At 38.3% G+C, this 16,147-nt stretch overlaps 1 protein-coding gene across 1 annotated transcript in view; it reads left to right on the top strand.

The window, feature by feature from the left end:
* Positions 1–509: 509 nt before the first annotated feature.
* Positions 510–16,147, top strand: part of LOC128858067 (homeobox protein Hox-B7-A) — a 37,434-nt gene continuing 21,796 nt past the window's right edge. Inside the window, exon 1 of the mRNA XM_054094003.1 lies at positions 510–1,044. Coding sequence (XP_053949978.1) covers positions 510–1,044 — 535 coding nt within the window. The remainder of the gene's footprint in view (positions 1,045–16,147) is intronic.

The following is a 16,147-nucleotide window of genomic DNA, read 5'->3' on the forward strand; positions in this document are numbered from 1 at the left end:
ATTTAATGTTACCCTTTTAGCTGTAATTTTAAAACACTGTATGCTGTTAGCTCCTACGGTTGTCAGGAGCGTCAGCGTAGCGCGCGCTTTATCAGTAACTCACTTCGGACACTACCATAATTGGTGCGATACACTCGACCATCATGACAACTAATATTATTAATAAAGATATCTATTACTGCACATTATCATTATTGTATTTTATGGAAATCTGATTTAGCACAATTTATTAGTCGTCAACAACTCGTTGTGTGCGTTGGTTAATTTCGTCTATTTTAGGCATTCGGCTAAACTTCTCTGCAGTTAGCATAGGCGATTAAAAGAAAGCGAAACTCTCTGATCGGCAGTGATTGTAGCATGAAATTGTGATAAGGTTTTAAGTGCGCGTATATTTATGCAAATTGCAAAATTAATTTTTTTTTTTTTCAAATTGTACTCTCATTAAACAAAACAACTTCAAGCGATTAGGTATTTTTATTCAATTCCAAAGCCACTTTGCTATTTGCATTATGGAAATTACGAGTACAAAGTCCGCCAACAAATCATTATTTTCAATTGCCCACATACTAGAGGATAAAACGCGTAGTGTTAAGATTCCCACACTGCCTTTGGCGCACAGTAAGATGACAACAGGCACAGAACACTTGACTGCGCATTCGAAAATAATCAGCTCAACCATCTCAGCCAGTGCCAATTCTGTTGCGACCACAATGCAACTACCCAACTGTGAACCAAAACTCGTTACACACTCAAACCCCATTGTGTCAAGCGATTATTCAGCGTCTTCGCCCGATGAGCAATACGCCTTCAAGAATCTATTACTCAAGACTGGTCATGGCGCAGCGGGTGGTTCCTTGACGGCGCCACCTGGAGCATTGCGCTTTGAACCTCTTTATGATCCCGCTTCGCTGCTTTACCAACAGGTTCTGAATATGCAGAAAAGCTCGGCATTATTTATGCCACATTTTCAGGCGGCGGCAGCAGCAGGCGTACTAGCACCGCCGGTATATTGCGAACAATATAATCCATTTCTGGAATGTGAAGGTAAGTAATCAACTTATGCATGGCGAAGTTGTAATAGATTTAAAAACTATTTCTAATTAATATAATATTACATTAAGCAAGTGTGGAATTATTTTTGTGAAGTCAGCACTCAGAAGCTTGAGGTATAGATATTTTTCAGAAAATTTTTTTTAAGAAAATAAAATGCGATCGTTTTGATTATAACATACTATTATTATTGGCATCAAATAGTATATAAAAACAATTTTTTTCACATATTTTTTTGTAGTAGTGTGGCACCAAACTTAGCGTAAGTAAGTAAGTAAAAAAAGATATGTGGCTTGTCAACAGGATTTTGGCTCTTCAGGACATCTGAAACGAAAAAGTTTAAATGATACCATACTACATACAGTCCGAAAACATACCTTTTTTCAAAAGTCCGCCATTTTGTTATTTTTCAAAAACAAATTTCCATTGTAGCACCTGCCAGAATGAAGGAGTACAGAAATATTTAGACACAAGCTGCTTTTACTATAATCGCTAGAATGCAGAAGAATATATTCTGCTTCGCTTTATTATATTCGACTATTCGAAGAATCAGCCAGGGCCGTAGAGAGCATATCCAGGCCCCGGGGGAAAATTGCAAATTCGGGCCCTTTCCAATTGTGTCTAATTCATATAATTCGAATTACTCTCGAGCCCGGGCTCCTCTGAGAACTCCGGGCACGGGGTAAAAGGTCCCCGATCCCCTCCCCACTCGTCGGGCCTGGTCAGCACATGATCGACATTATGTCTTTAATGAACTGATAACAAGATATATCCGGTTGAGTAACAATTATTCTACTTTCAAAGATTTTAATATCGCTTTTGCTAAATTAAAGCTTAATATTTTTAGAATTTTTAATAAATCACTTATCCTTAGTCTGTACGAATTTAACTGTTCAATAGACTACAAAATTGAAAAAAAAATTAATGAAATAGCTAGATATCATTGATTTTAAAAAATTAGCGGATTAGGAAAAACTACTTATATGTCATTGTCGACGGCTTTACATTTATTTTGTAAAATTTCAAAACAAAAAAGCAAGACATGCTGAAAGAGTAAAATTGTTGAATAATTTGCACTTGTCTCGGTAGAAGTTCTAGAATACAAGTGAAGTATTAATGTATATACCTATGTAGGAGCGATAGATTTAAGGATTGTCAATGTCAGAAGCTACAGAAAGGTTGCAATGAAGAGTTACGTTTAAGATACCCCACACGTCATCTTGATTTTGGGTGGTATACTAGTTTCTCCACGTTAGTTCTATATTCCATTGAGTGTTCTTCAGCTGCAAACGCTGAATCGGTAGATGTTGACATTGACGTCTTTTCCCCGGATTTTTATTTTAAAGAACTTTTCATTGCGGTCGATTGCTGTGAACGGTCCCTCATATGAAGGTTGCAAAGGCTGTCGAACGGCATCGTTATGCACGAAAACTGCTGATGTAGAATATATAATTTTTTTGATGAAAAATGAACTAGCAGAGTGGTTTGATTTTTCGTTGGTCTCAGCGCTCGTATGTGCTCTCAAAGATTCCTCACAAATTCACATTCGGTAGTATTTTCCTCCGCAAAAAACTGAACCGAAATACGCACGGTGTTACCATAATCCATTTCGGCGGGCGTAAAATCCGTATTCCACAACGAACGAATTCCCATTAGTATGAACGGTACAACACACTTCCCCGTCATGTAACATTTTTCCGCGGATTTTAGAGATATGTGCCAAGGTCCGATAAGTCCGTTAGATATTGCGGTTGTCCGTAAGTGCTTAATCCACCGAAGTCGGGTTAGTTCGCGAAAGAAAGCGAACTTAAACTGTCGGACTTGATCAGTTGTCACTTTATAAGGTACACAAAATCTTGCCACCCAGTTCGTGTAAAACGCAAACGAAATTGTTTTCGTTGTTATATCTTCGAGTGGATATGTTTCCAACCACCTCGAATAGCGGTCTAAGATAGTGAGCCAATACCAGAAACCTTTATATGTATAGTGATACTAAACTAAATCCAAATTATGGAATCTGTTGTTGGGCAAAGGGATTGATTCCAGTGCGGCACGATTATGTCGTTGTGTTTTTGCTCGTGAAAAAGGAATAACCTGGAACGGCCAAAACGTTACTAGTTTTGTTCTTCTTGCAGGTCCAGTGTGAGAAATATTGCAAATGCTATTGTTAATCCAAGGAAGTTTGCTTCAGGCTACCTTAGAAAGCATTCTGATGAGTTGATGGTTAGACCATACTGGAGTATTTTATTAAAGATTAGCTGCAAGTGGTCGCGATGCTGGTTAAGATCCTTTAATGTGATTAAAATGCCTTGAAGGTATGTCCCTTCAAAATCGAATTCGCCTAACACATGGTCCACAAATCATTGGAAAGTTTGTATGTATGTATATAAACTTATAGGTGCATGCCAAGTGGTGTGGTAATTGCTGTCTTCGGAATGTCAGCAGGCTCGAACGGTATTTGGTATGCCCGGCTTAAATCAAGTGTTGAAAAATTATGCATACCTGTAAGACGAGAATGTAGTCATGCAAATGTGATAAAGGATATACGGAAATCACCACAGATTCTCAATTCTCCATTCGTTTTTTTTTTTTATCATGTGGAGTGGACTTGCTCATGGACTCCGAGACGGACGGCACATGTCAGTGCTCAACAAAAATTGTATTTCTGTTTTAGCAGCTTTTAGCTTTTCAGGTGACATGCGCTTTGTTTGAAAAAAAAAACGGCGGTCCTTTTGTGACAATGTGTTATGTTACGTTAAGAAAGTGGTTTTTATTAGCGCGATTTTCCATGCTTATTTCTTTGAAGTCGTTTCTTGATTTCTGGAAAGGTTGATTTCCGTTAATAGCTGACAAATTTAATATTAATTCTTTGTTTGTAGAACGTCCGCCGATTTTAGCTAGACTTGTAGTAACGTTAATCAGTTTGCGTTGCTTCAAATTCACCGATAAGTTGAAGTGAGATAGAAAATCAGCGCCTAAAATAGGTCGCGACACATCAGTGACAATGAAGCTCCAACGGAAAGGCCGGCGCGGTCCTAGGTTAACAGAGAGAAGGACATCTCCAAATTTCTTGATTGTCGATTTGTTTGTAGCATATAAGAAACAAATTCCATCGGGGTACTTACGTTGCGATTGAGTTGGAGGAATTTTTTTTTTTTTTATTTCCCTTTTTAAATTATAATCTGTTAAATTTAAACAATAAGTAATTATTTTTAAAGTAGTATTGGAATTCTTTGTTCTCCAATCAATGCTAGATAAACATTCAATTTTGCTTCAGATAATGCTACGTTATATTATATTTGCAAGTGTTATGATTATTATTGTTTTTTGTTTTTCCTTTTTTTGTTTTGTTATATTGTGAGTTCGGTTGTAGTTAATCGTTTTCCCAATTTCTCCGATTGTGGTAGTTTGCGCATTTGTTCACTTTGATGATTTGTTAGTCGTTGTATATGCTTGATGCTGTATTTTCTAATTGTGTCATATATTGTGTCGACATTGACGTCGCTGTGGATCACGTCGTTTGGTATATACCAGCCTGCTTTTGTTATTGTTCGAAGTATTTTAGATTGCGTCCTTTTAATTATTTTGATATTTGAGTTGGTGGAATACCGCTGACTTCTGCTCCTGTGTCTACCAAAATTGTATTATTATCGGATACAATTAGACGGCTCTTTTCTTGAGTTAAGGCGCTTTTTTTGAATTAAGGTTTACCGCCATTGACGATAGCATGTTTTGTTTAAATATTTGGAGCACGGTTTACGGCACTTCTTTGCCTCGATTCTAAAACTGCATGTGATACCAGCACAGGTTCTCTGCATTGTGTCCAGATGATAATCGTTCTGTCGAAAGTCCCCTGCTGCGGCCCCTGGAACGGTAGCCATGGTTTGCTTTTAAACCAGCATGCTGGCGTTCGAAGTTGGAAAACGTTTGCGTAACTGCAGATTAGGTTTCATTCGCACATTAGAGGGATAGATTTAAGCATACCGTCGTTAATTTCGTTGCCTGATAGACTATGTATTCCGAGCTGAAGATGTGATTGGTGCAAGTCGCCTTACCCTAGCTCTCGCAGTAGCTTTTTGATACGGATTCGTTCTAAACTAGCACACTGTGTGATCGGACGTTCTTTGAAGTTGAGAATAATATCACTAATTTGTGCATGGACGTTACTTTCCATGGCCGCCCAAACTGTGTGATATTTTGTCTTGTCATTAGTAATGCCTTCAGCAATGGATTGCCTTCCGAATTTCTGGCTTTGCGTGCCAAAATGCTGGAATGTTCACTGAAACTTTTGCAAACTCCGTCACGTCCCTTGGCGCCGTAGTTGTTATACGCATTAGAGGTTCAGGAAGTTGTTCTTTAGCGGTACGGTTTGAATCGCTTATCATCTTGAGACGTCGGGATCACCAATTTGTAGCGGTGCGAATAAATAAATTCATGACTGATGTGTGAAAGATTAACTTTATACTTAATTTTATTAGGTTAAATCTGTTGAATACTTTTCACTTGTCTCGGTAGAAATTCTAAATTACAAGTGATGTAATAATGTACATATGTATGAGCGATCAAAATAACGGTTCCCAATGTCAGAAGCTAAAAAGGGCTGTAATGAAGATTTACTTTTGTGATACCCAAACAATATAAAAGATGGGGGTACTGGAAGAGGAATATTCGGACCAAGGAACAAGAAAACCTTTCCATGATCACTTATCCAACAATTTTCACAAATCGCTTTTGTTAACAACTTTTTTCGATTTTTTTTACCAATGTCGATCACGCTTGTCAATAAGCAACCCAGTTTCTCTTACTTTTTTCGCAAAGTAACGCACATACGCTTCATTCGGTGCTTTTCTTCTTCCCATTGCCGTGCGTATTTTTCGTACACATTCTGCAACATTACCATGATTTTCAAAGTAATGTCGCAATATTTCCCAGCGTTCTTTGAGCGTATATACAACAATTTTCGTTCAGCGGAAGAATAAAACTAATTTTCTGCCAAATCAGATGACAGCTAAGTGTTACCATTCTTTAAATAATACCTAGTTTAAATTCGTAACGATAGATGGGGGTCCCTATATAATTGGGACGTACCCCGTTTTTGGGTATTTGCCCGAGCTGCTATTTGTGGTGTGCGTCTTGATGTTGTTCCACAAATGCACTTAATTTATGTTATATCACGTTATGTTGTGGTATGACGTTCCTCATAAGATAGTGCGCTCTCCTTCGTTTTCACTGAACACGTTCACTAGAGCTCTGGTTTGCTCCCCAAGATTGCCAACGGAAACTTGCTTTTTAGGATCGTTTTTCTTCCCAGATTTGGTAGTGGGTGAGCCAATATCCGATATGCTCTGTGTGTAACATATGTATCATTTGTAATGCAGTTTTGGCCAGGTACCCTTCTATTTTTTAAAGTTTTTATCGCATATTATATTTCAATAGATGTCATAATTTCATTATCAGTTTTATATTTAAATCGAGGACTATTTGATGTGATATTGAGGATGGTTTTATATAACTCCTTGAAATACCTTTCCCGTTTGTCAAAATGAATTTTATAGTATGTATATATTTCATTTATTTTTAAATTTCTATTCTTAACATCTTCCATATTTCTTTTTGTAGCTTACTATCTTCAATATTCTTATTATCTTATGTCAATTCTTTTACTTTTCTATTTTTATTTACGTTTATTACTTTTTATTACCTGTCTTCTTCATTCAAGCATCCTTTTCTCCATATTGTTTGATAACCTATTAGATAGTAAAGCCTTTATACTGTCTTGTTCAAGTAGTTCCACATTGAATTTTTCTTTCCTATCAATTATAGCCGGCTTGAAATGATTGCTGTAGCTCATTCCTAATTTATATATAACAGCAATGACTGTTATGTTATAACAGCAATGACTGTCACTTCCAATATTGTCAAGTCCTCCATTATCATAATATGTTTATTAATTTTTATCAAGTCCAATTTCTTTTGGAATATTACATTGAATTCAAGTCGTTCAAGTCTGACGTGAAGCAAATGTTGATTTATGTAATCTGCTCAATAGATTACACAGGCCGACAGCATCTCAGACCCAGAAACCGGACTATATATTTTCGAAGGATTTTGATGCGATGAATCGAAATCTGGCCTCAAAATTGCTCTATCAGCTCTGGTTTTCGATATATCCTAACCTAAAAGTGCAAAAAACACCGTTTTTGCCCATATTTGAGGTTATATAGCCTTGCAGATGTTTTCTTTCACCAAAAAAATAGGCTGGCATCTTTAAGTACAAGTCTTCTTCTTTCAAATGGCGTTTTGTTTGCTCAAATATCATTTTTTTTCGCAGAGATATCGCATTTTGAAATTTTCATGTTTCGAAATTTTCCTACACCTGAAAATCGATTCTGATAACATAGACATGATATAGTCGATTACTAATTTTCTTGAATTGAGTCTTATTTTTCTCAAAATTTTGCCTCACACCATACTCACCACACCCCTACATTATCTAACCCACGGGTACCGAGTCACACACAGCCCTAACCCCTAGAAACCACCCCTACCATACCGCAAGCAGGCTAACCCACTTAACCCAGGAGACAGTGAGTTTAGTCACATATCTTTCTTGAAAAAAATCTTATTTTTCTTGATGTCTCATAACACAAGTAGGCTTAACCACTTAACTCCTAATTCACCAACCCCCACGTATCTCCTAATCCCTAGAAACTATCCCTACCAAGCCACAAACAATTTAAGCCACCTGACCCTAGGGAAAGCGAGTTAAGCCGCATATTTTTCTTGGAATGAGTGTTATTTTACCTATAATCTCACACCAGAAGCGGTCGAACTTATTAAACTTCTAACTCACCGATCCCCACCTACCCTCTAAACTCCAAATACCACATCTACCAAACCACAAGCAGGCTATACCTATAACCCAACCAGAGCTGATAGAGCAATTCTGAGGCCAGATTTGGATTCAGCGCATCATAAACCTTCGGAAATATATAGTCTGGTTTCTGGGTCTGAATGTTGGTTAAATTTTGTCGGCCTGTGTTATTATTATTGGGTTTTAGCATTTTATGCAGCAGCAATCCTACGCCAACTGTTGGTCTAAGTAGGGGTATCCCCCTATCCTTAACCCGGGGATTAACCCCCCACATATCGATTTGTGTGCCATTAATATTGTTAATCCAACTTTTCCCTCTAATCGATTTATATGCCATGAATACAAGGGCTCCCAGTTCTATCGGTTAGTGATGGAGTAATAAGTTACGGTCTCTTCCTCCTTACAATGTAGGTCTTCCACAAGGATGAGCTATCGCAGGTTCAGTCAGGCAACTACTGGCGTGATTCCAGAAAGTACTCTGATAATTTCCATATTTCGTTTGAACTCCCTTTGAGAGCCCCCACCCCCCCATTTACAGAAATAGAAGGATGACTGACTGAGCAAATATAAAGGCAGTTAAAGATTGGCTAAAGCCAAGAAATGTGACCGAAGAGATATTGTTCCTGGATCCGCAAATGTTTCCCGGAGTCTCCAAAATCTCTTTAAGAAGAATTGCGCTTCCGTGTGACACAAAGAACAAGAGAAATCATTCCAGTATCTGAAAGAGCCTAGGGAAAACTTCGTTGTGAATACAGACTCTGGCGCATACGAAATAGGCGGAATACTGTCACAGATCATCAATGGACAAGAAAAAGTGATCACATACTATAGCAGAGTTTTCGGAAAGCCAAAAATGAATTAATGCCTAACCAGATACTGCTAGCTGTGGTTGAGTGCGTAAAACATATTCACAAATAACTGTATGTACAACGATTCCAGTTAAGAACAAACCAAGCAGCGTTGAGATGGTTACTTGAGTTCAAGCATTCAGAAGACAAATTGACTCCAGATGTAGCTTCGTAAAGGGGAAGAACATGGAAATATTGATGCACTATCTTGACGATCTTGATAGTGAGTATAAAGTATATGCTTTGTTCCAAGGTCGAGAGACCCGAGGAGATAGTTAACATCAGATTAATGCAATTGCAACCCAATTAGCCGAATGGGTTGGTGCGTGACTTCCATTCAGAATTCAGAACATAGGTTCCAATCTCGGCGAAATACCAAAATGAACAAAAAGTGTTTTCTAAAAGCGGTCGGCAGGCAATAGCAAACCTCCGAGTGTATTTCTGCCATGAAAAAGCTCCTCATAAAAAATATCTGCCATTCGGAGTCGGCTTGAAACTGTAGGTCCCTCCATTTGTGGAACAATATCAAGACGCATGACACAAATAAGAGGAGGAACTCGGCCAAACATCCAAAAAGGGTGTGCGCGCGAATTACATATACCGGGTGATTTTTTAGCTATTACCCTTTTAAACAGTAGGTTTACACAGCTTACGCACGTTTCGTGTTTTGTTTCACTGTCAAACATCTTTAGTTTGGTCTATAATTTAACCATGAATCGTCTTACAAACGAACAACGCTTGCAATTCATTGAATTTTATTATAAAAATGCTTGTTCTTCCATTTTATGGAATGACTATTGTGACTAAATTTAGAACCAAATTTAGATTATTAGACATCAAACCACCAACACGCTTACGTAGAGAGCGAGCTGAAGAAATTATCGCAGCTGTATCGGCCAGTCTTAATGATGGCCATCAATTATCGATTCGCCGCCGTTCGCAGCGATTGGGCCTCTGTTACTCAACAACGTGGAAAATTTTGCAAAAGGATTTAGGTGTGAAGCCTTTCAAAATACAGCTGGTTGAAGAATTGAAGCCGAACGACCTACCGCAACGCAGAATTTTTGGTGAATGGGCTCTTGGAAAGTTGGCCGAAGATCCACTTTTTTATCGAAAAAATGTGTTCAGCGGCGAAGCTCAGTTTTGGATCAATGAGTACGTAAATGAGCAGAATTGTCGATTTTGGAGTGAAGATCAGCCAGAAGAATTGCAAGAGCTACCAATGTATCCAGAAAAGGTCACAGTTTGGTGCGGTTTATGGGCTGGAGGTATCATTGGGCCGTACTTCTTCAAAGATGCTGCGAATCGTAACGTAACTGTGAATGTTGAGAGCCGAGTTCGACGAACACTTTATTTCACGTTCGGGACCTGTCAATTGGCCACCCAGATCGCGCCTTTAGATTATTTTTTGGGGGGCTATCTTAAAGCTCATGTCTATTCAAACAAGCCTGCTTCAATTAACGCATTGGAAGACAACATTAAAGCATTTATATGTGAGATACCGGCCGAAACATTGGAAGCAGTATGCCAAAATTGGACTAAGCGGATGGACCACTTGAAGCGCAGTCGCGGTCAACATTTGCAACCCAATTAGCCGAATGGGTTGGTGCGTGACTACCATTCAGAATTTAAAGAGAACGTAGGTTCGAATCTCGGTGAAAGACCAAAATGAACAAAAAGTTTTTTCTGAAAGCGGTCGCCCCTCGGCAGGCAATAGCAAAGCTCCGAGTGTATTTCTGCCATGAAAAAGCTCCTCATACAATAAAAAATATCTGCCGTTCGGAGTCGGCTTGAAACTGTAGGCCCCTCCATTTTGTGCAACAACATCAAGACGCACACCACAAATAGGAGGAAGAGCTCGGCCAAACACCCAAAATGGGTGTACGCGCCAATTATATATATACATATATATAACCCAATGGTGAGTGGAAACGTATTGCAATAAGAAGAATTCACTTGAATGATGCTATAGAGAGAACATCTAAAACTGGAATGGCGTGCCGAAAGCATATTGGATGCAGTGGAGTAGTCTTAAAATTATTGATGAAATTGTGTGCTGCGTATGGGAAAGCGAAGACGGAAATCAGAATATCTGGATATCACTAAACGTTGGTTAGAAGATTAAGCAGCTTTTTTTGGGTATATTGCAGGGTGAGTTGCCGAATGGACTCGAAATTGCATGCAGTGTATGGCTATGAAAGGTCCAAAGCCATAAGTCGTGGGTAACTCCCAAAATTTTGGGGTTGTTTACAGTCGGTATTGGTGTGTCGTCGACTTTGACCTTGAGCTGTAGTTTGAACTCCTTTGTAAAGGTGGTAAAGAGGGTTGCCGTAGACTTAGTGGGGAAAGTTGTAGATTTCTCGCAGTGAAAAAGTGAGAAAGACTGATGAGGTATTGACATTGTCCGACGCCATTAGCATCAACCGTCAGCATAGGAGACCAGTGAGACCCCCTCTGGTGGCTGCGATATGTAAAAGTGGAAAAGCAAGGCTCACCACCCTGCGGAACACCTTACTTTCCGCGGCTCGTGTTTGACTTAAACTAATTGTCTCTCCCGCGGAACCGAATCCCTTTTTCCAACAAAGCCGCGTCCGGCGGGGAATTGAAAAAAACTTAAACATTCGTTGCTTGTGCTCACAATTTAGAACCGCGTACTTTATTTAGATTAAAATATGTATTTTGATTTGAAAAATTCCACTCGTAACATGAAATAACTCACTTTCGTGTATTCGTTTTCACCTTATTCGTAAACAAACCGCTGACATGATATGAGCATTGGCTGTGTCGATGTTTTCATATTACCAACACAATCTTAGTTTTTTTGCTGAAATTTTGCTAAAAATGTTGCCTTTATTGAAAAACAATGGAAAATTTTCATTAAAACTTCGATTATGGCCACTGAAAGATTGTTTGTAACTTTAAGGTAGATATCCAAATGGGAAATATTTACTTATTTGCCCACTGCTCTTGAGGTAGAAGGTGCTGAGGGGAAGAGGTGTGATACCTTAAACAACATAAAAGTACAATCCAAACTTTATGAAAAGCAACCGCTCTGGAAACCCATTTGAGAATGAGGCAAAAACACATTCGCAGAATTTTTTTAAGCAAGGTAGTTTATTTTAATTAATTAAATTGTCATTAAACTCGCGTTTATTTCACAGTTCCAAACAATTAGATGAAATGTAAATAATTACCTACAGCAATCGGTTCGTCTTTGAAAAATGTACTGCACAGTTTCAAGCTGACCGCTTCGCTTGCACTGTGAGCACTTTGCTACTACATTGTTTTTCGTCTTCGGCTGCGTTTCCACTCTATTGTTGTTGTAATAGCATTCCCCATACATGCACGGGGCATGCTGCTGGAGTGGCAGTCCTTGCCCGGATTTAAATGCGGGGCCTGCTGTCTTCAACTTTAGTGTATGAATGTTGCTTGCGAACTCTTGAGCATTCTTTGCGAATCTTAAAAAGTTTGCTTTAGCAAGAGCGCGCAGCCTCATGTGTATGTAGGTTTATATGTATATACATGTATTGGTTGAGGAATAAGTTCATAGCGAATTGCCGAAGCGAACCGAAACATTTGCGACGTGTATGGAGAAGGTGTCATAGGCGGAAATGGTTTGAAAGCTCAAAAATTCCGACATTGACGTCGATGACACGTCCCGCCTTCTGAATTCGATGAAGAACGTCTCAAATCACTTTTGAAGGAGAACGATTGGCAAACCAGTAAGTAGTTGGTGGAAAAAATGGACTGCGATTATAAAACGATTGTCAATCACCTTCATTCACCTAGATGCCTCACGAGCTCAACGAAAAAAACAAAGAAAGCGAGATGCTGAGAAGCAATCCCCGCCCGCCATCGAACTACACGCGGTAATAAACAGCGCTTTTTATACCGAATCGTCATAGGGGATGAGAAATGGTGTATATATATCAATATGAATCAAAGAAAGGAGTGGGTGGCTCCAGGAGATACGCCAAAGCTGAGAGTGTTTGGTGGGACTAAGAGGGATGATGCACTGGAAAATGCCTCGAAAAGAATGTCACGGCCAACAAGGAGCTCTACATTGCCCAGCTACATCACGTGAATGAGGATATGCGACTGAAAATACCTGATCGACATAGTCAAACATACTCCTTCACGACAACACCAGGCGCCATGTAGCACAAATCGTCACAGCCGCCCTTCGAAAACTCGAATGGGAGGACCTTCAGCATCCGTCGTATGCTCCGGACCTTGCACCGACCGATTACCATTTTTCCGCTCCCTATTAAACCATATGAAGAGCGTTACCTTCGATAACAAAGAGGCCCTTAAAACTGGCTCAACAACTTCTTTGACACCGGACCAGGCGAGTTTTGGTGGAGTTGCATCAACAAATTGTATGATTTTTCATATGCAGATATTAATTTTATTTGGTAAAGAAATTAAGTACCTAAAATGTTTGTTTAGCGAAATATGGACAAATGACAGAGAAATTTGCTGTCGGATTGGAGCAGCGAGGGAAGCTTTCTTCAAATACAGGAAATTTCTTTTCAATAGAATCTTGAGCATGAAATTATACCTTCGGTACCTTAAATGTTACATTTGGTCTGTTTTGTTGTACAGTGTGAAGGCATGGACCCTAAAGGTTACGAATATGAATAAATTAGAGGCGTTTCAGATGTGGTGCTATCGGCGGATGATGAAAATATCGTGGGTAGACAAAGTTAGTAACGAAAAAGTCTTAACGAAACTTCGAAGGGATAGAGAGCTGTTACTAACGATACAGTGCCACAAAACCGCATATTTGAATCATATTATGCATGATCCTAAATATGAATTGTTGCAACTGATTGTGCAACGTTAAATCGAAGACAAACGAGGAATCGGAAAAAAGCAAATGGCTTGGCTACGTAACGTAAGAGAAAGAACAGGATTAAGGATTATTGGGCAGTTGGTTGAAGCAGCACAAAGCAGAGACAATTACTATAATATTATATCTACTATTTTATAGTTTTGTTAAATGTAAAAAAGAAGAAAAAACTATTTATCATATTTGTATTAAAATTAACCCTATTATTATTATTAGAAGGCCATTACGCACTGCAACCAGAGTTGATCTATTAGAGTTTCAGGCTTTTTACAAATTTTAGCAGAATTTTGGGTATATTGTTCCAAAGATTGTATGGAGATACTACGGACCCACCAATGTAAGACATTCACAAAGCACATGTTCTGAGCTTTCTATGTCCATTTCGCAAAAGCGGAAGAAATTGGTCTCAGATAGACCAATATTATTTAAATGATACCCCAGACTGCAGTGACCTGTAAGATATCCTGTTAAAAGACGCATATCTACTCTGCTCAGTGAGAGTAGCTTGCCAGATATTGCTTTGCTGGGACTTACAAATTGTTTGGCTTGACGTTAGCCGCACAGTCTAGCCAGGGTGCAGGAAATTTCCTTTCCTACCATTTTCTAAGAAATTCATTAATGTGGCCTTTTGTGAGTCCAAAGAAAGGCTCAGGACCAGTAAGTTGCATATTTGCTCCTCGTTTTGCAAGGTTATCAGCCATTTCATTTCCCTCATGCCCCTCATGTCCCGGAATCCAGCCTAGTATTACAGTGTTAAGATTTAAAAAAATTGACCCTAAATCCATGTCGCTCCATTAATGCCGCGTCCGTCGCTTATTTCTACTATACAACGCCAACAGGAAATTAGAAAAATGCATAAGGTAAGTCTTAAGCTTTAACTAAACATATCTGAAGAGATCTTTTCAAACTTTTTATTTTAATAAAATTTTATCAACAAACAAATGGTATGAAACATGCACCGTGCAGTAGTTTCATAAAAAATTCATGATTTCTGAACGAATAGACAAAATTAGAAAACTTTAGCGCTAAGTAAAAGTTAAAAGAACATAGATTATGAGAAAATTATGAGATAGAAATATTTTTTATTGCAATGCTTAATTACGCAAACCGATGTAAACCAATTGTCTGTGACTTTTCCTATATACGGAATGGCATTGCATAAGTAAAAGTTTTGGTGTCGTTTATCGTCACAATTTTTATGGCATAACGATCGGGCTTGGATTTAATGAAAACTTTCGCGTTAAATCTCCACGAAATCCCAAAAGTTGTTCATCGATGGTACACTGTTCTGATGGAATATAATTATTTCGACAATTTTCTATGAAAATATCCCAAATTTCTCTGAGATTCTGCTTCTTCTTCATCTGAACTGGATTCAGATAATTCTTCTATATTAAAATCTTCAGCGTCTTCTTTACTACACGACTCTTCTCGTTCTTCATCATCATTTGAATCGCTTCCGAAATAAAATAAAATAAAATAAAAATATTTATGTTTGGTAACGAAAATTAGACAATATAAGTTAAAATAGCTTCAAATGGCATATTTTTCACTTACCTACCGAATCCTATATCGATGGGTCGTAGGCGTCCGTTTGTAAATTTCTTGCTCTGGCTGTTCAACACAAACTGTACTACGAATTCGAAATTTTGACTAGAGTATCCTTGTGACGAATTCTTTTTTTTAGGAGTAGAGGGGTTATCCCAACATGCTTAGTTCTCTCGGGGAAAACCCAAAAAGTAACTGGCCGGACACGAACGACCCATGGACATGGGATTAGGGTTAATGAACAATTTATCACTTTTATTTGCCGTATTCTTCTTTTAATTTTCGTATTATTTAGTATTGTTTGCTGTATTTCCTAAACAGGTTCTATTCTTCTCTAAAATGAAGAACGGGCCAGCTGCTATAACTTAATGAAAAATTGGATGTCGTTTTCACAGAAAAATTATATATAGCTAATAGTCAACTTGCACAAGTGTGAGTGTATTGGTAAAAGAAGTGAGAGTGCACAACCGAATTTGCAACAAATAAAATTGTCTGAAAACTTATCCATGTAAACCTCAAGTAAATAACAGGGATTTGACCAGCAATTCAGCAAATAAGAAAAATACCGTCAGTAATATGATTCGTTCCAAAAAGAAGGGTTCTTCTCCTATGAGTTGCGAAACTGACGTTGACCTGGGCTTCACAATCGGTTTCTAAGGCCAAAGAGTAATATTGATAAAAAAAATGTCCCTAACTTCACCACACAGCCTAAAACACAGCAAATGTTTAAACTCTATTGCAAACAATATATAAACCATTGCTATCATATTTCGACAATACTCGCTCAGTTTTTTAAATTATCTACGTTATTTAGTTCTGAAAAGTATTATTTCCATTCAACTCTGAGACAAGCAAAATCAAATGCGTTATCACCCCCTAATACCAAACTTCCGTCACTCGATTTAATGAGCGATTATAAATGTTATTTTTAATAGCTGGAAATATAACGAATTACTGCTCGCTTTTTGTAAAATA

This window comes from Anastrepha ludens, chromosome 2 (assembly GCF_028408465.1).
Source record: "Anastrepha ludens isolate Willacy chromosome 2, idAnaLude1.1, whole genome shotgun sequence".
NCBI classification, from domain to species: Eukaryota; Metazoa; Arthropoda; class Insecta; order Diptera; family Tephritidae; genus Anastrepha; species Anastrepha ludens.